The sequence below is a fragment of the Lissotriton helveticus genome, chromosome 1_1, assembly GCF_964261635.1.
Source record: "Lissotriton helveticus chromosome 1_1, aLisHel1.1, whole genome shotgun sequence".
Taxonomy (NCBI): Eukaryota; Metazoa; Chordata; class Amphibia; order Caudata; family Salamandridae; genus Lissotriton; species Lissotriton helveticus.
Genome location: NC_136057.1, coordinates 895,281,891 through 895,306,186, shown reverse-complemented (window position 1 = coordinate 895,306,186; position 24,296 = coordinate 895,281,891). Strand labels below are relative to the sequence as shown.

General features: G+C 44.1%; 1 protein-coding gene across 2 annotated transcripts in view; it reads right to left on the bottom strand.

Moving 5' to 3' along the window:
• Positions 1-24,296, bottom strand: part of HAL (histidine ammonia-lyase) — a 387,900-nt gene that overhangs the window by 233,919 nt on the left and 129,685 nt on the right. For both annotated transcript variants that reach the window (XM_078675784.1, XM_078675792.1), the window contains 5 exons: positions 15,642-15,716; positions 15,489-15,561; positions 15,334-15,400; positions 5,896-5,933; positions 5,682-5,807 (listed from right to left, as the gene is read on the bottom strand). In XM_078675784.1, coding sequence (XP_078531910.1) covers positions 5,682-5,807; positions 5,896-5,933; positions 15,334-15,400; positions 15,489-15,561; positions 15,642-15,716 — 379 coding nt within the window. The remainder of the gene's footprint in view (positions 1-5,681; positions 5,808-5,895; positions 5,934-15,333; positions 15,401-15,488; positions 15,562-15,641; positions 15,717-24,296) is intronic.

The window sequence follows — 24,296 nt, the reverse complement described above, 5'->3', positions numbered from 1 at the left end:
GCAGCTTTTTGACGATGCAATACGCCCCACAGATCCGGAGAGCCTCTGGAACTCCACTGACTAGTAGACCAACGTCACTCCCGCAAGTGCCCATTAGGACTCCGACATCCCATTTCCAGAAATACAGACTGCTACAGATGCCCTTGACTCTCCCCTGCGTGTCACCAGAGACCATATGCGCCATGGCTAGAGCGACGCCTTCCAAGGGCGTGAAAGGTTTTGGAAACTAAAGCAAGGAGCCGCACACTCCCCCCGCCACATTTCCCCTCTCCCTCACTCCACCCCTCACCCGCTTTCCATCCCCCTGTTTTGGTTAGGTATACGTTTCTTTTTTTGCTTTCCTTTTCCGTAGTATTGTTTCCGATCAGCCACCTACTGTTGCAATACTGGCGTCTTAACATTACACAAGCATGTTTTATAGCGAAAGAGTGTTAGATTGTTGGAAAGAGGTTTTTCTATGCTGCAGAGGTCTGATCCCACTCTTGGGCAATTGGAGCTCTAGGACATTAGCAATAGTGAAATACACAGCTCTCACAGAGGTTTGTTATTGAAATGCCTGTTGGAACGGTACACAGCGAGGCCATTCGAATCCTTAGCCCACTACGCTCCCGTTGAGTGGGAAGTTAGACAGCTCATAACCTCTCGCTTTTCTACCTTTTGTGTCACCATGAAACTTCTGCATATTGTGGTACTGCCTACTATGCAATGTGTATGTTACCAGATAAAATGTCAATAAAAACGTTTTAAAACAAAGACATCTGGAATGACTATGGAGGAAGGACCCAAACATTACGCCATCTTGAACAGCTGAGAATGCACAGGACCTCATACAAAAGGCGATCCTGAAAGCCAAAACCACAGCAATCAGATCCCAACTAGACAGACCGAAGAACCAGCCCCTCTTTGACATAATAAAGCAACTGTCAGGTAAACTTGCAGAGTCCACAATTGCCAGCAACTCGACGGACATCTGCCATGCCTTCTCAATTTTCTTTAACAAAAAAATCCTAACCATATGTAACTCTATTCCCAACTAAGAGAGTGTCTGACACAGGCATCCACCAACCCAACCCACACAACACACAGCAAGAATACAGACCAACACACTCCAACTTGCCCAAGGAAACAAAGAGCCCTCTGGAAAAGCTTCAGACCCCAGTCTGAGGGGGGAAATCCAGAAAACCATTCAGTTAATGAAACCTATCTCACACTTGGACGATCCCATTCCCTCCTACCTACTGAAAGAGATCCAACAAACTGTCACTCCCTTGTGAACAAAAATTGTGAACGCATCGCTACAACATGGATCTCTACCTGAATGCCTGAAGATAGGCCAAGTATCCCACCTACTAAAACAAAAACAAAAAAACAGGCACTGACCTTAAAGACTTCAACAACTTGCGACCGGTATCCAGTCTGCCTTTCCTGGCTAAACTGATAGAAAAATGCACCCACAAGCAGCTATGTGAACGCATCAAGAATTTTGACCCATTAGACAAATATCAATCAGGTTTTACGCCTGGACACAATATGGAGGTTGCCATGCTAGACATCGTAGATTTTATAAAAACCTCACTACCCCAAAAAAATCCTGTCTCCTAATACTACTGTATTTATCTGCGGCATTCGACATGGTCAGCCACAAATGCCTCAGAGAATCTCTTGAAAGTAGAATTGGCCTATCAGGAGTTATCCTCAACTGTTTTGCTTCCTTCTTGCAGAACCGGCAACGAAGACTCAACATCGACAACACCCTATCTGATGTAGCAGACATTGATAGGGACGTTCCAAAGGTATCTAAAATTTTACCAATGCTCTTCAATCCATACATGGAACCACTCATTGAAATCCTGAAAAAAATCAAATATCTTGTACCACATGTATGCAGATGATACCCAACTCTACGTCAAGCTCTCAATTCCTGAGGACATCTGGAGACTAGATGATTACCTGAGGAAAACAAAAGACTGGCTAGCCTACAACCATCTAAAATAAAATTAAGAGAAAACCGAATTCATTCTATTTCCCCCCTCCCCACAGTCACCAACGGCCTTAACTATGGCCTAAGAATCTCAATTTGCTAAATTGCAACAACCATTTGTGACTCCAAAAAATCACTCGGCATGACACTAGCCTTAAATCTTAACATGCAAGGTCACATACAAGCAGCATCCAGAAGCTCCAACCTACAGATGCACATTCTAAGAAAAACTAAAATCCTTCATACCGCTAGGAGACCTCAAAATGGAGGTACAAGCTCTAGTGTTCTCAAGACTGGTCTATGGGGACGCCACACCCATAGGTCTTCCGAAAGCCAGCCTAGCAGCAGCAAGACTTTTTAACACGCATACATCATTTTTATTGCATTTCCTCATCACTCAGAGCCCTGAACTGGCTCACAGTTGAAGCTAGGATTCAACTGAAAGTTGTATGCATAACTGACAAAGCTCTACACCATCTCGGTCCAGAAAACATGGTGACTAGGATCAAGCTATCATGAGGTGGAAGGGTTTCTAGAAGTGCTGAATCCCTCATAATAGCACCAGCCAAATTCAACAAAGGAAAACACACAGCCGCATGTTCGCTGGATCTTCCCCAAAAATATGGAACTTACAACCACCCTCAAAAAGAGCAATTACCTCCTTTAGTCTTTCAAGAACAAAGTTAAAGCCTTCCTTCTAGAAAAACCTGCATCTTAAGAGGATCTGCCTTGCACCTTATGCGACATTAGATTAAATTGTTTTATGCCTAGCTCTTCGAATTCTACATATGCGAACACTTTTGAAACTGCCATTCAACCTATTGATATCGTATATGAGTGTTTCATACCTACTCTATCCTAGTGTCAGGTGTCTTTACTGTACTGCAACCCTCATAAGCTTTGTAGATTACTCTGTTACAGTGATAGTCATGTTTGCGCTTTATAAACACTATAAATAAATATATGTCAGGGACCCAGACTAAGTCAATATTTAGCAATTTGAGAAGGATACGAACACAGGGTACCTGATGCGAGGTGGTAGTAATGTAATGTAATGTAAATGGTATTTGTAAAGCGCAGACTAAGGTGTTGAATACCCAAGTTTTCAGAGCCTTCTTGAACTGTGTTTCTGTATTAAGCAATCTCAGATGAGGTGGTAGCAGGTTCCAGGCTTTGGTTCCCAAAGCAGCCACTGTTTTACCTCCTTTAGTTTTACATTTAAAAGTGGGTGGTTTGAGAGGTTAGCTGATGAGGACCTAAGAGTCCTGGTTGTGATGTAGGGAGTGAACCATGCCGAGAGATACTTGGGTCCAAATTTAAGCCTGGCTTTATAGGTGATTAGGAGGATTCTTTTGTGCAGCGGAAGCCAGTGAAGAACTTTTAGTGCCACAGATGCCAGGGTTCTTCGTGGGAGTTTTAGAACGAAACGAGCCGCTGCGTGTTGGACAACTTGTAGCTCCTTTTGTGTAGATTTGTTGGCTCCTGCCAAGAGGCTGTTGCAATAGTCTAGACTCAAGAGAATCAAGGCCACTGCCACTGATTTCCTTGAAGCAAGTGGAATTAGATCATAGAATTTTTTTAGTGATTTGATAAGGCTAAAGCAGGTCCCTGCTATGGCTGTGGCATGTGGAAGGAAGGAGAGCGCAGTGTCAAATTGTACTCCTACATTTTTGGCTACCTTGACTATGTCAGGTGGGGTGATGTTCCCTCAGGTCACCATTTACAAGGCTGGAATAGGACATCTTTCCCTATGGGGAGGATTTCCGTTTTGTCGGTGTTGCATCTAAGGTGGTTGTCCCTCGTCCACTGGATGACTGCAACTAGGCAGTGTTTAAAGTTAAGTTCGGTCTCTATGGAATTGTTATCCAGAGAAAGGATCATTTGGGTATTGTCTGTGTAGGATGTAACTTCAATCCCAAAAGATCCTATCAGGGAGATGAGCTGGGTTATATAAACGTTAAACAACAGTGGGCTCAGGGATGAGCCCTGTTGTTATGTTGCGTTCTACTGAGAGTAAAGTACCAAGGGTAACCACTTGTCTGCGGTTGGTGAGAAATGATTTCATCCATTCCAGAGCGGTACCAGAGATGCCGCCTCGTTTGATTCGCTTTAGGAGGATACTGTGCGAGATGGTATTGAACGCGGCCAACAAGTCGAGTAGGATCAGAACCGCTTTCTTGCCATTGTCGGCTATAGTTTTTAGTGTGTCAGTTATTTCCAGGAGAGACGATTCAGTGGAATGCTTGGGGCGAAAGCCATATTGTTGGGGTGAAGGATATTATTGTCTTCAATGAATTTGGTTAGTTCTTTATGAACACATTTTTCTATGATTTTGCATAGGAGGGGGAGTAGGGAAATAGGGCGGAGGTTTGAGAGCACAGAGGGGTCGATGTTTTGTTTCTTTTTTAGTGGTTTTACCAGTGCAAGCTTCTATTCATCTGGAACTATGCCTGAGCTTAGGGAAGAGTTAACTATCTGATTTATAATTGTATTGACCGTATCTGTGATTTTGTGGAGAATCATGGGGGGGCAGGCGTCCAAGGGTGAGCTTGATTTGCATGCTCTTATGGGCTCGGGAGTCTGTTCTAGTGAGACTCGTTCAAAAGTTCGAATAGAGTGAGCAGGGGCCACGGGAACTGGCTCGGGCTGGCATCCCAGTCCTGGAGAGAAGCCGTTAAAAAGTCCTTTTGAATTTTTTCTTTGAAGAACACTGAAATTTTATCACAGAGTTTTTGCGAGGGTGTAATTCTTTCTGTAGCGCTTTCGGGTTTGTGAAGGACTTTATGACAGAGAAGATGACTTTTTGGTCTTGGTTAGCCTCCTGAATTTTCTTTGAGTAGTACTCTTTTTTGGCGAGTTTGATCTGGTGGTGCTAGAGCTTTTTACTATTTTTATAAGCTATTCTTTCTTCAGCATTGTACGATGTTCTCCACTTACGCTTGTGCTGCTTACACAGAAGATGTGATTGTGATATAGTGGGCGTGAACCAGGGGACTTTCTGAATTTTTGGTTTCTTGTACTTATCAGGCCTCTCTGGGGGGATAAGTTTGTTGCATACTGGGGTTAGCCAGAAGTTGAAGAGGCGTGAGTCCAGCGTGGAATCCCCAAATACAACATTTAAAAAACAAGCATAGCTTCAAGCGTCGCTCATTTAGAGAACAAGCCCCTGATTTGTAAGAAATGTGAATTTAGCAGTTTAATGCTGTGACCCTTGAAAATATTCATCCTATCTAATAGATGTGCATGAACTATATTTTACTTTTCCCTTAACATTTTAGCTTGCCCTAGACTTCCAGAACAAAAGGTGAGTTACCTTTTTATGTTAGAAACTTCCTTCCATCTCTGAAACAGACATCAGCCTTCAGAAGTAGGATGCACAGCCCTAATCCTATATTCCTATTCCCATGCCCCTCCTGCATTGATCTACAGATATGCGTTATATTAGGCAATCCTAAATTGCCCTACTCCCCAGTAAATAGAAATTTAGAAAAATAGCCTACGTAATCTTCAACAAATAATAATGTCTACCAAACTCAATCAAATCACCTTGTGTGAACACAGGTGAAAGTTCCCTTTAAACATCAAACTGTCTATATGAAGGGTTACTCAGAAATTCATCATGTAGCTCCACATTACATTTCCACTTAGGTAGGCCATTGAATTCAACGGCTCCATTGTTATCTTCCAAACACTAACTTACCATTGAATGCCTCAATGACTTGATGAAGCGTCTCAAGAGAAATTCCACTGTAACCTTTTGCCAAGACATTGATCCTTAAGGCCAGGAGCATGCGGGAACGATCTGGGGTCAGGGGTTTGCCGACGCCTATAAAGAATGGACAATGTCTCAAAACACACTGTCAACTTAATGCAGGAAGCATGCAGAGCAACAATATGTATATTGGTATATTTACCCGCAGAATGTGATCGGATCAGGTTCACCTGAAGTTCTCTATTAGCAACAGGAGAGAGAATATATTTCTTATTCAGATCAAAGTGTATACAATTCACAGAGGAATAAAAGAGGGGAATGAAAAATGCAAAAATGTAATGAATATGCTACTTACCAGTATGCATCTGTTCTTGGCATGTAGGGCTGCTGACATTCATATCTATAGCATAGATCGCCGCCTAGTGTTGGGTCCGGATGATTGCACATTGTTGTCCTGGAAGAGTCTTCGAAGTATCACGAGATAGGTGGCTCCTCCCCTGGACTACAGTGCGCATGGGCATCGACTCCATCCCCAGATTGTTTTTAGCCATTGTGGCAAAGATGGAGTGTAATAGTGTAAGCGATGGCCATGCTAAGAGTAAGTGTTAAAAAGTCTGCAGCCGCTACAGGCGCCGGGGAGGAGGGCGGGCGATATGAATGTCAGCAGCCCTACATGCCAAGAACAGATGCATACTGGTAAGTAGCATATTCAGTTCGAGGCATGTGGGCTGTTGAATTCATATCTATAGCATAGAATACATAGCAGTCTCTCCATTAACGGCGGCTGACTGTGCCAGCTGCAGAAGTCTGAAAAAGCGTTTTAAGAACAGCCTGCCCTACAGCTGCCTGCTGCTTGGAGTGCACATCTACACAGTAATGTTTAGTAAATGTGTGTGGTGTAGACCATGTGGCTGCTCTACAAATATCTTCCAAAGGGATATTACGAAGGAAAGCCATAGAGGCCCCCAACTTTCGGGTGGAGTGGGCTCTTGGAGGGACCGTTAAAGTGCGCCTAGCCTTGTGATAGCAAATCTGAATGCACTTAACGATCCACCTGGCTATACCTGCTTTGGAAATGGGGTTGCCTTTGTGCTGGGCTGAGAAGGCAACAAAGAGTTGTTGTGTTTTCCTAAAGTCTTTGGTCCTATCGATGTAGTACATCAAGGCTCGTTTGACATCAAGAGTGTGGAGCATTCTTTCGGCAACTGTTTCTGGGTTTTGAAAGAATGCGGGCAGTTCAATGGTCTGATTGACATGGAACTGCGAAACCACTTTAGGAAGAAATTTAGGGTTAGTGTGCAGCACCACCCTGTTGGAGTGAATTTGAATGAATGGCTCTTGTACAGTGAGCGCCTGTAGCTCACTAACACGTCGCAGAGACGTAATGGCAATGAGAAAAGCCACTTTCCATGTCAAGAACTGAATCTCACATGAATGTAGAGGCTCAAAAGGTGGGCCCATCAACCTGGTGAGGACCACATTGAGGTTCCATACAGGAGCTGGCGGGGTCCTGGGATGGATGACCCGCTTCAGGCCTTCTAGGAAGGCTTTAATGGCAGGCACTCTGAAAACGGAGAGATGCTGCCTGTTCTGGAGATAAGCCGCTATGGCGGATAAGTGTATCCTGATGGAAGCGCATGCTAGATTGCATCTGTAAAGATGTAACAAATAGCAGATGATGTTGTGAGTGGATGCATCTAGCGGGTTGATGTTGTGTGTCGCACAGTAAATGACAAACCGCTTCCATTTGGTGCATAGCAGGCTCTGGTGGTGGGCTTTCTTGCCTCCCGTATGATATCCATGCATTCAGGAGGCAAGTCAAGGTAGCCAAACTCTAAGACTTCAGGAGCCAGATCGCCAGGTTGAGCTGTTGCGCATCTGGATGCTGAATGTCGCCATGGCTCTGCGTCAAAAGCTTGGGCGTGAGGTGTAGCCTTTGATGCGGTACCACAGAGAGTTCTAGAAACGTGGTGTACCATGGCTGGCGTGCCCACATTGGAGCAACCAGGATGAGTGTCATCGAGTGTTGCATTAGCTTTCTTGCCACCAGCGGTATGAGAGGTGCTGGGGGAAAAGCGTACGCAAATCTGCCTGACCAGTTCATCCATATCGCATTGCCTTGCGACTGTGGGTGAGGGAACCTGGCGGCAAAGCTTTGGCATTTTGCGTTTTCCCTTGTGGCGAACAGGTCTATCTGTGGATGACCCCACTGCTGGAAGTACGGGCGGAGTACTGATGGATGTATCTCCCACTCGTGCATCTGGTGGCTGTACCTGCTGAGTAGGTCCGCCATTTGATTGTCTGTGCCTGGGAGGTGTTCCGAAATGAGGAAGATGTTCCTCTGAATGGCCCACTTCCACATGCTCTAAGCCAGATGAGACAACTGTGGAGAGTGTGTACCTCCCTGCTTCTGGATGTAGTACATGGCTGTCATGTTGTCCGTCCGGATCAACACGACCTTGTTGCACAGATGTACTTTGAATGCTTTCAGTGCCATGAAGATTGCCATCAGTTCTAGGTAGTTGATGTGCATCTTCTTTTGCTGTAATGTCCATAGTCCCTGCACTGTGTAGTGGAGTACATGAGCTCCCCATCCCTGGAGAGACGCGTCCGCCGTCAGGATGATCTGTGGGACAGGCTCTTGGAACGGTCGGCCCTTGCAAAGGTTGTGTGGATTCCACCAATGCAGAGAGTTGTATGCCCGGCTGGTGACCAACACTAGGTCTTTCAACTGTCCCTCAGCCTGATTCCACTGATGCGCTAAGCCTTCCTGGAGCGGACGCATATGTAACCTCGCGTGCGGGACTATGAAAATGCAGGAGGCCATCATGCCTATCAACTGCATGAACACTCTCGCAGGAAGCGAGTGTTGCGGTTTGAACTGTTGGATTAGTGACTGGATGTTGTTGATCCGCGCCAAAGTTGGCTGAGCCGTGGCTGCCAGAGTATTGATTGTTGCACCTAGATATTGCCGCACATGGGCCGGCTGAAGGTGCGACTTTGGATAGTTTAGGGAGAAGCCCAGACTGTGAAGAAGGTGAATGGTGTGGGACATGTCGGCGGCGCACTGCTGGGCTGACTTTGCCTGAACCAGCCAGTCGTCCAGATAAGGGTAGACATGGACGTGTTGTCTCCTGAGGTGCGCCGCCACTGTCGCTAGACATTTGGTGAACACTCTGGGGGCCGTGGTCACTCCGAAAGGAAGGACCTTGAATTGATAATGCCGATTTTGAATGGTGAATCTGAGGTATTTTTTGTGTGATGGATGGAGTGGAATGTGGAAGTAAGCATCCTTGAGGTCCAAGGTTGCGAGAAAGTCCCCCTGAGTGAGTAACGGAAGAACTTGCTGCAGCGTTAGCATGTGGAAGTGTTCCGAGAGAATGTATTGGTTTAGGGGCCGGAGGTCGAGAATAGGCCTGAGGGACCCGGCCTTCTTTGGGATCAAGAAGTACAGGGAGTACACCCCTGTGCCTTCCTTCTCCGCTGGCACGAGCTCTATAGCGCCCTTTTGCAGCATGACAAGAACCTCCTGCTGCAATAAGCGCAAATGCTCTGTGGACATAGGACGGTGTTTTGGTGGTATGTTGGGTGGAGTGGATGTGAGCTCCAAACAATAACCGAACTGGATAAGTTTCCTGACCCACCTGTCTGTGGTGATGGATTTCCAGACTGGCAGGAACTGCTGGAGTCTCCCCCCGACAGGTGTGGAATGGTCGGGGGCAGTGATAGGGCGTCACTGTTTGTTGGAGGCGGAGGAACGGGAGTTGTTGTTGCCCCTGCCTCTGGCGTTGTTGCCTCGATAACCTCCTCTATTTTGTTTGGGGTAAGAGGATTGCGCCCCACCTTTATTGAATTGTGTTTGCTGGGACATTTGGCCTCTGGAAACACCCCTATTGCCTGAGCGACGAAAAGTGCTCCCCCGAAACTGTTGGAATTGGAGAGCTCCCATGGACTTCGCAGTCTCGGTATCCACCTCAGGACCAAATAATCTGTCAGGGTTAACTGGCTGGTTGAGGATGGTAGTTTGGATCTCAGGCTTAAATCCGGAGATTCTGAGCCATGCTTGCCGTCTTAACATCACACTGGTGTTAATCGCCCTGGCTGCAGTGTCCGCAACGTCTAGTGCACACTTAGTTGAAGCGTTGGAGATGAGCTTCCCTTCCTGGATAAGCATCTCCGCAGCCTCCTTATATTGGTCTGGGAGATGTTGCAACAGGGTCTCTAGTGTGTCGTAGTGTGCCCTGTCGTACCGAGCCAAGAGGGCCTGCGTGTTAGAGATACGCCAGATATTGGCCGCCTGAGCTGCTACTCTCTTTCCCGATGCTTCTAGCACTTTGGACTCTTTGTCCGGGGGAGGAGCTTCACCAGTGGTTTGCGAATTCGCCCTTTTGCGGGCATTAGAAACGACCAGGGAGTCCAATGGCAACTGGCCCTTGATGTAGGTGGGATCGCCAGGTGCCGGTCGGTATTTTTTTTCAATTCTAGGGTTGACCACTCTTGCCCGTGTGGGCTCTTTGAAGATGTCCGCAGCATGTTTGAGGACCCCTTTTAGCATTGGGAGGGTTTTCACAGTCTTTTCAGCTGTTGAAAAAGTGTCAAAGAGGAAGTCCACCTCCACAGGGTCAGCATGCAGTTCAACGTCGTGGTTCTTTGCCGCCCTTTCAATCAAGGCATTGAATGCCGCAGAATCCTCAGTGGGAGAGGTCTTGACATTGTATATCTGAGGGTAAAGGGCGGGTTGCTGATTCCCCTGGTCACCTGTGTCCACCCATGCGTCCAGTTGTTCATCAGGATCTGTGTGGGCCGGGAAGCTGTATTCCTCATCCTGATCCCCAGCATCCCCGACATCTGAATAAGTTGGCGAGGGCGTGGCAACTCTCTGAATCCGAGGAGTCAGTGGTTCGACCAAGACCGGTGAATCCGAAGCAGGCTTTTTGCGCTTTAAAGGAATGGTGTACGACTCCAAAGGCGTCGTCGCTGTAATTTTCCGCTTATAAAGCGTACGCTTCCCAGTGTCGGCATCGATGAAACGTTCCGACTGTTCCTCCATTAATGGTGGTCGATGCCTCAAGCCCCCAGCCGGGAGAGTAGGCGTCGACCCCACAGCCCTCTGCAAGTTCGCTTCGGGCGCCGCCCGTGGTGCGAAGGCCTTCGGTGCCACCTTCGGCGGCAAGTTGAAGAGGATTGGCGTCGATGACTTGGAGGTGGGGACCGACTGCTTCGGTGCGGAAGGTGTTTTGGGGTCTTCTGCCGAAGCCTTGTCCCTGATACGCTTGAGGGAGTCCGAGACCTGCTTCGTGAAGGAAGCGGACGGCTTTGCCGACGTGACAGACGACCTCGGTCCACCAACGTGTGAAGACTCGAGCGTCGATGACTTGGCCTGTTCGGTCCGAGGCTTGATCGTGTTGGCGTCCTGGGCAACCGCTTTAGGGGCACCAATCTTTGGCTCGACGCCCTTGCTGGTCTTCGGCTCGACGCCCTTTGCGGCCCTCGGCTGTGCGCCTTTGCTTGGCTCCGGCTCGACGCCCGTTCTGGACTTCGGCTCGACGCCCTTGCGCGACTGTGGCTCGACGGCCTTCTTGGGCTTCTGCTCGATGCCTTTGGTCTGCTTTGGCTGGACGGATTTCACCGACTTCGCCGGGTCGACAGGCTTCTTCGGCCTGGGCTGTTCCGACACCTCGGAAGACGAGGGTGTCGACGGTGGAGCAGAAGGTTTCGGTTTCGAAGGCGCTTGAACCACTTTAGGTAGTGTGGACACCGAAGGTTTCACTTTCGGTTTTGTTTTCGGTAATGGCGGCTCCGTCGAAGTGTCCGTAGCCGGGCCGGGAGGCGGGGCCGTGGATTTTGGTAGAAGGTCTTGGGTAAGGCCGATAGGCGATCCCTCGACCTGAGCCTTCGTAAGTGTTCGAACGGGGCATAGCTCTTCCTCTGAGCTATCTTCCATGGCCCCATAGGCCTCATCGTCGTCTCCTACCTCGTCGACGACTTCTTCTACGTCTAGGCCTTCGACATCCACTTGATAGTCGTAGTCGATTTCTTCCGCTGGAGGTGAAATCTGCAGCTGAACATCGTGTTCGTCCGCTGCTCCGCTGTCGAAGATGTCCACCGGTGCCGGGGCCGACTGCCGGGCCTCCATGCGCGCCACGCGCCGAAGCCGAATCGTTTTCTTCGAACGAAACCGGGAACAAGCCATACAGTTGGCTTCATCGTGGTCCGGCGACAGGCACTTGTTGCACACCGGGTGGACGTCGATGTGTGGGTACTTCGATCCGCACACGGGACACTTCTTGAACGGGCTCCGTTCCATGTCGCGTCGTCGAGGGTCTTGCTGTGTCGACTGGGCCTTGAGCACCAAAGAGTCACGCGACTCCCTGGATGTGAAACTCGGGAGGCGAGTCCGAACAGAACCGGGCACCGAACACAAACAATACCGTCGATAACAGAAAAAGGCCTTTTGGCCTCGAGAATATTGTCGATTCCGAATTGGAGAGAACGAAAGTACATCCGAACCCAATGGCGGAAAGAAACAATCTGGGGATGGAGTCGATGCCCATGCGCACTGTAGTCCAGGGGAGGAGCCACCTATCTCGTGATACTTCGAAGGCTCTTCCAGGAGAACAATGTGCAATCATCCGGACCCAACACTAGGCGGCGATCTATGCTATGGATATGAATTCAGCAGCCCACATGCCTCGAACTTGTGAATTTCAATTTTAAGAGAACCACAATAAATGCTACAGGTGTGCTCATGTGAGAACCGTCGTCATCGTCTCAAATTCCAAATTTTAAGACCGGGTTAGACACACCCACTTGGAGACCATATCACAAACAGGTGGGCTAGAGAATGCGTGTATAGAGTGAAACACCTCCACACTTTTACAGACATTGTTTGATATTCATTGAACTTATCCAGAATCCACATCATCAGGTGCTGCACATAACAAAGGTGTGTGGTGTACAGTCAAAACTAGAAACATAAACCAAGACATGAGGGGGAAGGGTGTTAATATATAATAGAGACAGTATAATTGTTTATGTTTGTTTACATATTTATGAACAACAGTTCCACTGATCCCAGTACCACCAGACAGACCATATTGCCGCAGTTAGTATTTATTTTAATGATAGCAAATTCCAATTACTTCTATAAGAGGACTTTCACAGAAGTCTAGAAAGAACTATGCTCACTGGATATCAAATAGGCTATGAGGCAGTCAAGTTATATCGATATTGGATGATGAATTGCATACTCCCATGATGGAGAGAACTTTCCATTGTATCTGGAATGGAGTAAAACATGTTAAAATACACTTTTGCAAAAATGGGCACAACAAACCAATGGCAAATTCTGTTGCTGATGTATCTAGTTATCAAGTGGCTCTGGGTGGTGTCTCTGCACTACACCCTGTCTGTATCACTGCTTTTTTGGTAACGTTCTTACAGTTTATGGGAGGGTATTTTGCTTAACTGATAGTTGACAGTTTCAGTGTGGCGAGTGACGCTGGGACAGTTTTTAGTGGGATATATGTTTTTCAGTTACGATAGAGTCAATTTATTACTACAGATTAAAGCCAGACATTGAGTGTTAACACATTGCACCACATTATGGGCACAAAAATACATGGAAGCCCAGGGCATAGGTAAGTTGTGCTTCTCGAATGTCAGCAGACTTGAGAATCCCAATATGTAGTGTTTAAGCATTGAATATTTATACAGGTATAAGATAGATGTGGTGTTTCTATAAAAGATCCCCCTTATCTGAGATGCACTAACACGTTTGACATGAAATGGGGGTGTAACAAATACTTTGCCTACTTTAGTTCCTACTCTTAGGGTGTAGTCATATTAATACACCACTCTGTGGACTTGAAAGGCAGGCACACAGAAACACACAGAAGGCAGAATGGTATTGAAACGGGGCTCCAACCACGACATTCCTGAACACTACTGAACAGCTATGCTCTCTGAGTAGGAAGCACAATACCTACGACATGATATTTAACCTTGCACTTAATCTTTTCTTACACATTTCAAAGTCACATGGATCCCTAGATTCAGGATCAATGAAGGGGCTACATTAAATAGTGGAGATGGCAGTCATGGTACAAAGTGTTACAATATGGAATCTATGCTGGGTAACTTTGCCTGGAATACTAACCATGCAATTGAGTACTGTATTTCTCTACTAGTTGGACTATCATTCAAACTAATAAAAGAATTTAGAAATAAAAAATACACCTTTTGGCTTAAAGAACTTTTCATGAAAAACACCATCTTCCTTTGGCATCTGGTAGCCAGAGGTTATGCTCTATGGTCTTTGAGAGCAGTGACTGACAAAGAAATTACAGTTTCTCTATTGCCCCCGTCCCCTGGCATGAACTTGCAGTACAACTGCAGGGAAATCCCAAAGTGCAGGGAAATCCTCAAGTGCTTATCTCTGGCTATACCAGATGCAGTCCTCAGCTCACACATCCTCAGTCTTAGGTAGTCAGGACACGGAGACGATGAGAAACGGACTCTGGTCTCTCCAAGGTCTGGGCTTGAGGAGCCTCTCTTGGTTTCACTTGAGGTTACTTTCCACCGTCCTCAGGGCAGAACCGCCCAATCCCTCTGTGTTATTTCACAAAACAAGCGGCTCCCATGTGCTCCTTTGAGGAGCATCAAGGACCCTGGCTGAAGTCTTCATAATCACTCTGTCCTGATGCCAAGCCATACAGAACGTTCAGGACCTAGTAAACACAAGCTCTAAAGGGAAGAATTGAAATTAAACAGTCATTTGGTCGATTCAAAAAACACTGTTGGACATATTTTTACTTGCCTTGCAGATCACAGGAACTGGCTTTGAAGGCTTAAAGTTTAATTTTTATGAAGTGAAGATCAGTGGTGGCTGCTGCGGAAAAGGGATGACGGGGGGATGAAAAATAAAATAAACATCACTTACCTGTTCACGTCGTCCTCTGCTCTTCCTCATTCCTGGAAGCAGAAACCACCCAGGCTCCCCTAAGCCAATCATGACGCTGCTGTCACCATGACAGCAGCATCATGATTGGTCTGAGTGCCTTGGTACGGCATTCAGACAGGGACTGTAAGCCTGTGCATGATCTCCATCCAGGCTGTGAATTACAGCCCGGTGGAGAACATGCTAAGTACGCATGAAGGTTTGGCTGTCCCAAGACTGTGGGCCAAACAGTCATGCACACTTAAGCTGCATATACCACTCCTTCTCCAGTACTTTGACAGAAGCCCCGCCCCGTACAACCTGCCTCCGTAGAGAAAAATAAAATGATAACACCCCGTTATTTAATTTTTCCTTGCTGCACTGCTCAGAAGCAGTGGGGTGCCGCCGATGGTGAAGATGTTCGACAGCGACAACTTCATAAAGAACAAAAGGATGGAAGAAAATATCACATAGGGAGGAAATGATTTTCCCTGTGCAATTTACAAAGCATATTTTTGAAAACGCCTTTACAATCAATTTGATCCCACTGCCTTAGCCCTGGAACGCACCGTCTTCTCATATTTTCAAAAGTTGGCACACACATCTGCTTGTGCTGTTATTGAGTTTGCTGCAGCAACAAATTAAAGTTGCATTTTAAAGTCTTTCTGAGAATCAGTCAGTAATAAGAAAAACACAACTTACTTGAGCTTACTAATTGGAATAACAGTTCGGGCAAACTTCCCAAACCCGGTTGTGATTCCGTAAACCACTAGAAAGAAAAAAAGGACAAAGGGTGAGACTTCAAATATAATGGGTCAAATCTTCCCTACATACTCTAAGAAATATGACTCAATTACCCTTTTGTTCCTTGACAATTTTTTCTATAAGTTCTCCAGATTGCTTCACTTTCCTCTCAGCTTCAGGAGTTAGCTGAAAAAGACAAACGTTTCAACATACTGCCAAGTATTTACGTTGAATCATAAATAAATTAAGCTTCTAAAAGCACTTACCTTAATTTTATAAAGTCCCTTTCCTAAATTGACCAAATCTTCTGCTGTCAAACTGTTCCCATCCAGGTACATATACTAAAGAAAAGAGTATACATAATAAACCAAAAGTATGCTTTCCTGTAAAGCCAAGCTTCAAACCAGGATTTTACATAAGCCTGGTGAATGTAACCGTCACTATGAACAGGAAGGCGACAGGCAGCTGAGGCAACTTCCTATTGCTCTGAGATAGAGGTTTATTAAAAATGCAAAATATAATAGCTAAAATCATATGTGCATCATTAACGTGCAATTTATTCTGAACTGAAAAGACGTTTAAAATGTACTAGGCCTCAAAATGTTTAAAGCAGCTTTCCTTCACAAATGGCTTGACGTTATATGCTGATATCAGCATTAAATGGTTACTAGTTGACCTTTCAATGACTAGGCCTTTCAATGAAAGTTTCACATCACTCTGTAAAATGTTTTTGATTCATAATAACGTTTTGAAATGTTTGCTAAAAAACCTTTATCGCAATACTTGAATAGCAATGTTGAGCACATAGCATATTTTGTTCTCATTGTATAACAAAAGACATGGTGCAAAAAAATTTCTCGTTACAGCTGATGTTTCTGATTTACATAGTTCATTGTTCAGCTAACATGCAATTTGTTTTATTAGAAGATTACAAATGTTGTCAGGTTTGTGGAAAAGAAGGTCTGAATCAAAAGACCTCATATGTAGTCACAATTGCAAATTTGTTTCACACTTCACGATAACTGCCTATAGCTCATTTTCTGTTACGTGGGAAAGAAGAGGTGAGCCTGTTCTCAGAAGAATACCGAAAGATAATCGGATGAGTGGAGAAGAAGATGCAACATAGACTGCAACATTTCTTTTCAACTGTTTACATTAGTGTGTGTTCTTAGAGTAGGTTAGCACTTTCCTTTTATGCTTATTCCCATACGCCATACCCATACCACTCGGAAGCTGGATGCTGAAGGCTTCATGCTTAAGGCTGAACAGTGATTTGCCATCCTTTTTTAACCTATTGCTGATTGTGGTTTGCTATTGCTACTTGAAATCAGCAGTTGCTTGAAACTTTGAGTTTTATGAACCTCTTTATGGGAAGTTCTGCAGGTATTGATCAACTGAATTTGAGCATTATGCTCTAGCTCACTCTTTCCTCTCAAACTTGAACTCTTTATTCCTTTTAACACAGTTTCTGCCCCTTTCTTAGAATAGGTATTCTTCTCTTTATGGAACATACTTGATGCTTTTATATATGGAAATTATTTTAATCTAACCATACTTTTAAAAACAATTTTGTTATTTGACTAGGGTAATGAACTAATCAAACACAAATATTTTACTAAACCTTAAATGAAAACAAAAGCCTTAAAATTAATTCAAACTATCATTATTGACTGAACTTGGAAGTAAAATTTGTGATTATGATGCTCACATATATGATGGCCAATATCTGTCACATATGTTCTTAGGGGAGGAGAAAAAGAAATGGAAATTGTCATCTCAAGGAGCGGGAGTCAGCCCTGTGAGAGACAATAAACCATATTATTTAAATTGATTCTTGCTTCAGCAGAATCTGGTAGCACAGTGACGGTTTACGTCTTGAGAGGAGGAGCTATAAAATAAATGCCTGAGTTGGAATAATGCATGAGTCCCAAAACCCAATGCCCAGAACTTGAAAATTGAATAGGTGTGATTTTCGAAGGCGGTTGCATGTTTTGAAGGAGTGAGTATTAATGGGGTGATGCAATGTGATTTCAGATTTTTTGTTGTATTAATTGAGAAGTAATATTGGGTACGTGAGATGAATGTTTTAATGAATTTATACATTTGTTGTGAAGAAGTTAAAGCGTTATCACGCTCGGCATAGCATAAGATCCCAGGATATTAGCATTGAACGTGAGAGAAAAGTGTAGAATACATGTTAGTTTTTTTTCCCCTGCTAATGGTTTGTGGTGTAGATTGTGAGGTACCATTGACTACACAATTGAGATAGGGATTATAATGATTTATTGTGATTGTACTAATATCGATTGATGTTAGCACACCCCGATTGTGCAAAGGGCGATTTCCCACTGGTAGAGATTTCACTTGTGAATGAGAAAAGTTATTTGTATGATAAGTCGGAACAGTGTGAAATCCTTAATATTCTGATTGTTGAGTCACTTTTGATTTTCCTTAGTGGAGCAGACAAAGATTGTTTATTTTCATTTCATCATAACTCAGAGTGTGCCGCACTGAGATCTGTTGGTTGGTTTACTGTTGCGCTGTGATTGGTTGATGACGACAAAGTGCTGCACTGTGATAGGTCATGTGTTTTGTGAATACCACATTGAGATTGGTCAACAAGTCTTCAAAGATATAAATTGTGCCAGGATTGGAGAAAGAGATTTTACGTTTGCGGAACAGAATCAAAACATTGTATTCGGATTGCATATATGAAATGGTTATTGTCCATTTTGGCGAAAATTATGAAAGGTTTTAAATAATTTAAGAGTTTTGTGGGAGGTGGTGTTACAATTCTGATACAAGAAGGTAAAGAGGCGCCTCTTGAGGGTACACCTGCACATTATATGATGACAGAAAAGGGATTGAATACATGTTTGTGGCTTCGTCAATGATGCAAGGGGAGAAGATGTGGCCTAACAACTAAGGCGGTCGACCTCAAATCTGGGGAACCAGGTTCGAGTCTCAGCAACGATGCTCAACATCCTGTGATTCTGGGCAAATCACTTAATCTCCCCATGCCTAACAAAAATTAATGTGTCCTTATGTAATGCAACTGGTGCTCATGGAAAGCGTTCTGATACCCGATAACTTCGCGTCAAGTTCGCGCTATGTAATACTCCGAGAAAAAATACAAAGATTACTGAAAAACAGGGTCCATTGAGTTTTCCTAGGTATGGTACTTTCAAATTTATAATTATTGGAAAGTTGTACAAAATGAAGCTACCACCTAGACTCACACAATATGAAGCAAGGAATATGTGGGAGATGGTAGCACGAAACCAGGAAAGAGAGACATATCAGAATAAGACTAGAAGAGCAGTGCAAATACTCGATGGGATGAAGCACGACAGAGATGGAGAAAAGACGTAGTTGAGGGAACTAGATTATACCCAGCTATTACCACTAAAGGACATGAGAAATTGAAAAATGAATAAGACACAAGAAAAAGAAAGTGTAAAAGATGAGAAGAAGATTGAGACAGATGGTGATTCAGGGGTTGAATTATTAGAAGAAATGTTAGCCACACGTCCACCACCTTATGCGACACCCGCACCCCCACCGCTAGTAAAGAAAATAGTGCACCTACAAGTGCTACAGTGGATACTGCCCTGTTGAACCAAGTATAATGCAGGTTGAGAGACCTTTTCAGACACACCAGATTGCCCCACCACCTGTTGTGCAGACACCAACTGTGATTACACCTGGTGTTGCTGCTTCAATTATGACTGTTCTGGTAAAATTACCACAAATTGCAATAGTACAGACAGGAAGGCTAGACCAATTGCCACTGCCCCAATGAACATTGTCCCAACTTCAGGAGCTCAAGGAGCTGTAGGAGGAGTCACTGCATTGGGGTTTCTCCAGACATCTCAAAATTCACAGATTGATGCATGGAAACCAGCCCCAAATGATTCAATCATTGAGCGAATGGGGAAGGATTGCATTTACAACAGCTATAGTCCAGGGAGAGGCACATTTATTTCAGGATGGAATGTTTCCACAAATGGTTTGAGGAAGGTGCAGGGCTTAGAAAGACAGAAAGAAAAAGAAAAATTACTGCAGAACCTGAAAAGGAGAGACCACTGACATAGCCCGAAAGCATGATGTTGACCTTTCAAAAAGTGTTCCTTTGGAGAGAAGTTATAGGGTTTAATTAGATGATGGAGCAATTGAGACAATGCGTTCTTAAGGAATGTATACACATAACTGAATTAGTAAAATGCATCCCTAAATGGAGTGATTTTGAGAGATTATAAATCAAATGGTCAAAGAAGCATGAAATGAAAAAGAAACAGTCAGAAGTAGGTGGGGAAAATAAAAAGTCCTCGACTGGTTCACCAGATGAGGAAGAAGCTTCGGCTTATCCATTGAGAGAGATAGCGTGTGTAGTGTATGTCCATGTACCATGGACCTGAGGTAATCTTTCATATTTTCCGAAGTTGAGAGACAAGCCAGGGCAGTGATACACACAGGTTGACAGATTTGTCAAAATTTCAAAAGTGTTTTGGATTGATTTGAATACATTGTCTGACATTGTGGTGCCAAATGATTTGTGGGCTAAATGTAAATTTGTTGTACAATGGCCACGTGAAGAGCCAACAAGAGAGGTTCACACTAATGAACCATCCCGTGTAGTCATGTAAAAATATGAAGCAGTGATTACTTTCTTGAAAGGCATAGAACCTCTGAAAAACCTTGATTGGGTGAAAATTAAAAGGACACACAAAAAAAAATAAGCGCATGATTACTATGAGCAATTGCTATAGGTGCTTCAACAACACAGTGCAAGAGAATCCCAACCTCAGCGATAGGAGATTTTGTATCTCAGTTTGTTATTTGGTTGAGACCAGAAATTAGTACGCACATCCAACTGAGTGTAATCTGCTGGCAGACTACATTTATGGATGAATTTCTGAGATATGCCAAATATTGTAGCGATGAACAAGAAGTGGAGGAGAGAAACTTTATGTTAGCCCAGTTGAAGTTTGCTCATAGAGGTTTTCAGAACCAATCCTTTGCAGGAAAACAAGGTGGTTTCAAAGGTGCTGGAATACAGGGTATTTAAGGAGGATTTGGTAAAGGTGTTCCATTTGATCCACATTCTGGTTTGGATGTTGGAACTCTGAAGAAAATGACTCCTTGCCACTAGTGTAACAAGACCATGCACTGGAAGAGAGAGTGTAGAATTAATCCTGATAGATTAAACAGAAATGTGCAAATACAGGGAAGAGATCAAAAGCAAATGCAAAATGTGCCAGTTCAGAAGATTCAAGTACCTATGCTGGAACAGGTCCCGATGATGCAAGTACAAGTCTCACTTAATATGGGAAACCCTAAATGTAATTCAAATCGGTTGCCAAAAGCAAAATTTGAACCCATTTCAAAATCAGAACACATTTCAACAGTTTTTTGTATTTGATAAATATGGATTTGACTCTGGCAATTCTCAATGGTGGTGCCTGAGGGGGAGGAATACTGCATGCTTGCCACAGCCTTAAAGGTAGACCAGAGTAGTCCATTCATAGAAGGTGAGGTGAATGGCCACCCAGTATCCTTTTTCATCGATACTGGCACTACCAGATCCACTGTAAGAACAGTGGAATTCCCAGACTTACCCCTCCCGGAAAAGAAGATACTAGTTGCAGGAGCTTTAAATAAATAGATCACAAACCCAGTTTCAGAGGAAGTTCCTGTTAAAATGGATTAATTCAGGGAAAAGCACCAATTCGTAATTTGTGATTCAAAACCCGCAAACCTGTTAGAGAGAGATTTGTTGTCTATTTAAATTTCACAATTTACTCACTGGACAGTGTTGAGTTCCAGACAAATGATGAGGACATTCAGTTTAAAATTGCCCGACAAGATTGTTCCCAGTGAGAAAAATTGAAGAGTTACCTACTGTTTTGCAAGAAACAGTGAACCCACCCAGATATACAAGACGTCGCAGGGAAAGATATAGGACTAATCAAAGGTTTAGAACTAGCCAGAGTCACATTAAAACAAAACGCAATGTATCCAAGAACACCACCATATAATTTGACACCAGAAACAGTGTAGGAATAGCACCCGTTATTGAAGACATGCTGAGGAAATAGATTTTGAGGGAATTGGTTAAAAGTTCATGTAACTCTCGGATCATGGTTTTACAGAAGCCCCAAGGTAAATATCGGATTGTGCTGGATCTCCGAGGGATTAACAGTATTGTTGTTCCATGTTGTCCCATGGTACTGAATCCAGCCATTATACTTTTTCTGATCTTGCAGAGTGCTTCACAGATATTTATCTTTGTCAGGCTTTCTTCTCAGTGCTATTGAATGAAGATAGGCAATACCCTTTTTCCTTTAACTTTCAGCAGTGAGTTTTGGCATGGTGCCGAGTTACACAAGGGTATACAGAGATTCCTTCCATCTTTAACCAGATCTTGAAAAAGAATCTGGAGTCATTACATATGCCTTTAAATTCAGTTCGCGTGCAATATATAGATGACCTACTTGTGGCACCGGGAACACTACAAGCTAGTAAGCAGGATACGATTGACCTTCTAAATCCCTATTGCAATACTGTCAAGAAGTAGTGCAGTATGTGGGACATAACATTGAGAAAGGAGCCAGAAAAGTGTCACCATAAAGGGTGGAAACCGACCACCCTGAACACAGAGAGAAGTCAGGATGTTCGTGGGAATGTCAAGCTTCTGTAGGCAGTGGATACCAAACCTTTCCCTAGTGGCTAAGTCTTCACTGAGGCGGACACACAAAGATGTGCCTGATCAGGTTCCATGGGACAACAATGGTTTGAAAGATTTCCTAGAGCCGAGAGAAAGTCTGTTGTGCCCTGGCACTAGGAATGCCTGATTACAGTACGATGTTTACATTGTTTTGCAGTGAGAGGGAGCGCTGCACTCTCTCAGTGCTTACACAGATGCATGGAGATGCTCAAAAGCCTGTAGCTTACTCTGACAACCTCTCGACCCCTTAGCCTCATGACTGTCCCTCTGACAAAGCGGTTGCGGCCGTTAGTATAAGCATCGAACAGAGGGAGAGCATAGTGATGGTACATCCTTTAACTATAATGGTTCCACACTCTGTAGAGATATTGATTACGCAAATAAAAACGCTGTACATGGCTCCCAATAGAATTACAAAGTACAAGCAGTAGATACTACCTGCCGAAAATGTGAGTTTAAAACATGGTCATATTTTGAATCCATCAATCTTGTTGACCATAAATAAAAATGCTTGTGATGAAGTTGAACAGGATTGCATAGATGTCACAGATTTTTGCACAAAGCCAAGACACGACATTAAAGAGGAACCTTTGAATGAGTTTGATTATATAATTTTTATTGATGGCTCATGCTCAAGAAACGATGAAGGTATCCTAAGAGCAGCTTATGCTGTCTGCACAATTAATGACATCGTGGAAGCTTCGTGGCTGCGGAGTATGACCTCAGCACAAGTTGCAGAATTAATTGCCCTTACAAGAGCTTGCATGTTGACAGCCCAATTAACAGTAACTATATTTACAGATAGTATGGCTTTGGTGTTGTCCATGGCTTTCGGTAATTGTGGCCACAGAGAGGCTTGCTTTATGACCTCTTCTGAATCATCATTCGCAATGGCAAACATGTAAGGAACCTTTTAGAAGCACTGCTGTTGTCTACATTGCAGTGTTTAAATGCGCAGCTCACCAAAGCGGCAATGGTCACATTGATGTGGGAAACAGGTACGCTGATAAAATTGCACGGTATTGAGTTCTAGTGGCCTGCACATTTAACAGAGCATTTGCATGTACATCTGAGAAAGGCACTGTCTTTTCAATGTTGATGTCAGTAGCTGATACATGAGAAGAGTTCAAGGAGTACAAGAAAATGTTTCAGAAGCAGAACAGCAAGATTGGGGCAAAGCAGTTTGTGGCAAAATGAATAGGACATATAGATGTCATCTGATGAGAGACAAGTGTTACCTGATAGTTTATTGTTCCCAATAGCTCGACAATTCCATGGACACACATTTAGGGAGAGATGCAATAGTGAGGTTATTTAGACAAAATTAGTTTAACCCTAGTTTTAGGATGCTTGCAGAAGAATTATGCCATCACTCTGTGACATATCAAGAAATGAATGTGGGGAAAAGAACTCCCATCACATTGAGTCACATCAGGTGGTTCTTTCAATAGAATGCAGATGGAACTTATTGAGATGACTGTTTGCAACTGGCTAAGATGTGTCCTGGTCACAGTGTGCATTTTCCCGCACTGTGTGAAGCCTACCCAACAAGACACAACAGCCTCATGTAGCCAAACTGTTATTGCACCAGTTGATACCCAGGTATGGTATGTCTGTTTTTCTGGAGTCAGATCGAAAGACTCACTTTAACAATGAGGTCCTGAGGATGTTGTGTGCAGTACTACAGATTGAAGAAAGATTAGATTGCAGCTATCGGCCTAAATCTTCTGGGAGCTTTGAGTAACTCAATGGAGCCATAAAGTCTCGTTTGGCAAAAGTTTGTGCTTCAACACCACTGAAATGGCCTGATGCTTTACCTTTAGTATTCATGAGGATTCCTGATAGGAAGACTGGTTTATCACCTCAGGCAATCTTCATGGGGTGGGTTATGAGATTGTCTGCTGTGCCTGCAAATACACTTGTGAGCAACACAGATGATATGTTACTCAATTACTGAAAGGGATTAGTTGATGTGGTGAGTTCTGTCTCTCACCAGGGTGCAGCTGCCACTCTAGATCCACAGAGAGAACAGTGCCATGACCAAAATCTGGGATATTGGGTAGTGATCAAGAAGTTCATTTGAAAGACTTGTCAGGAACCGAGATTGATAGACCCCTTTCAAGTGATCTTGGTCACAAACCCTGCTGTTAAGTTTGCTGGAGTACCAAATTGGGTGCATGTATCACATACTAGA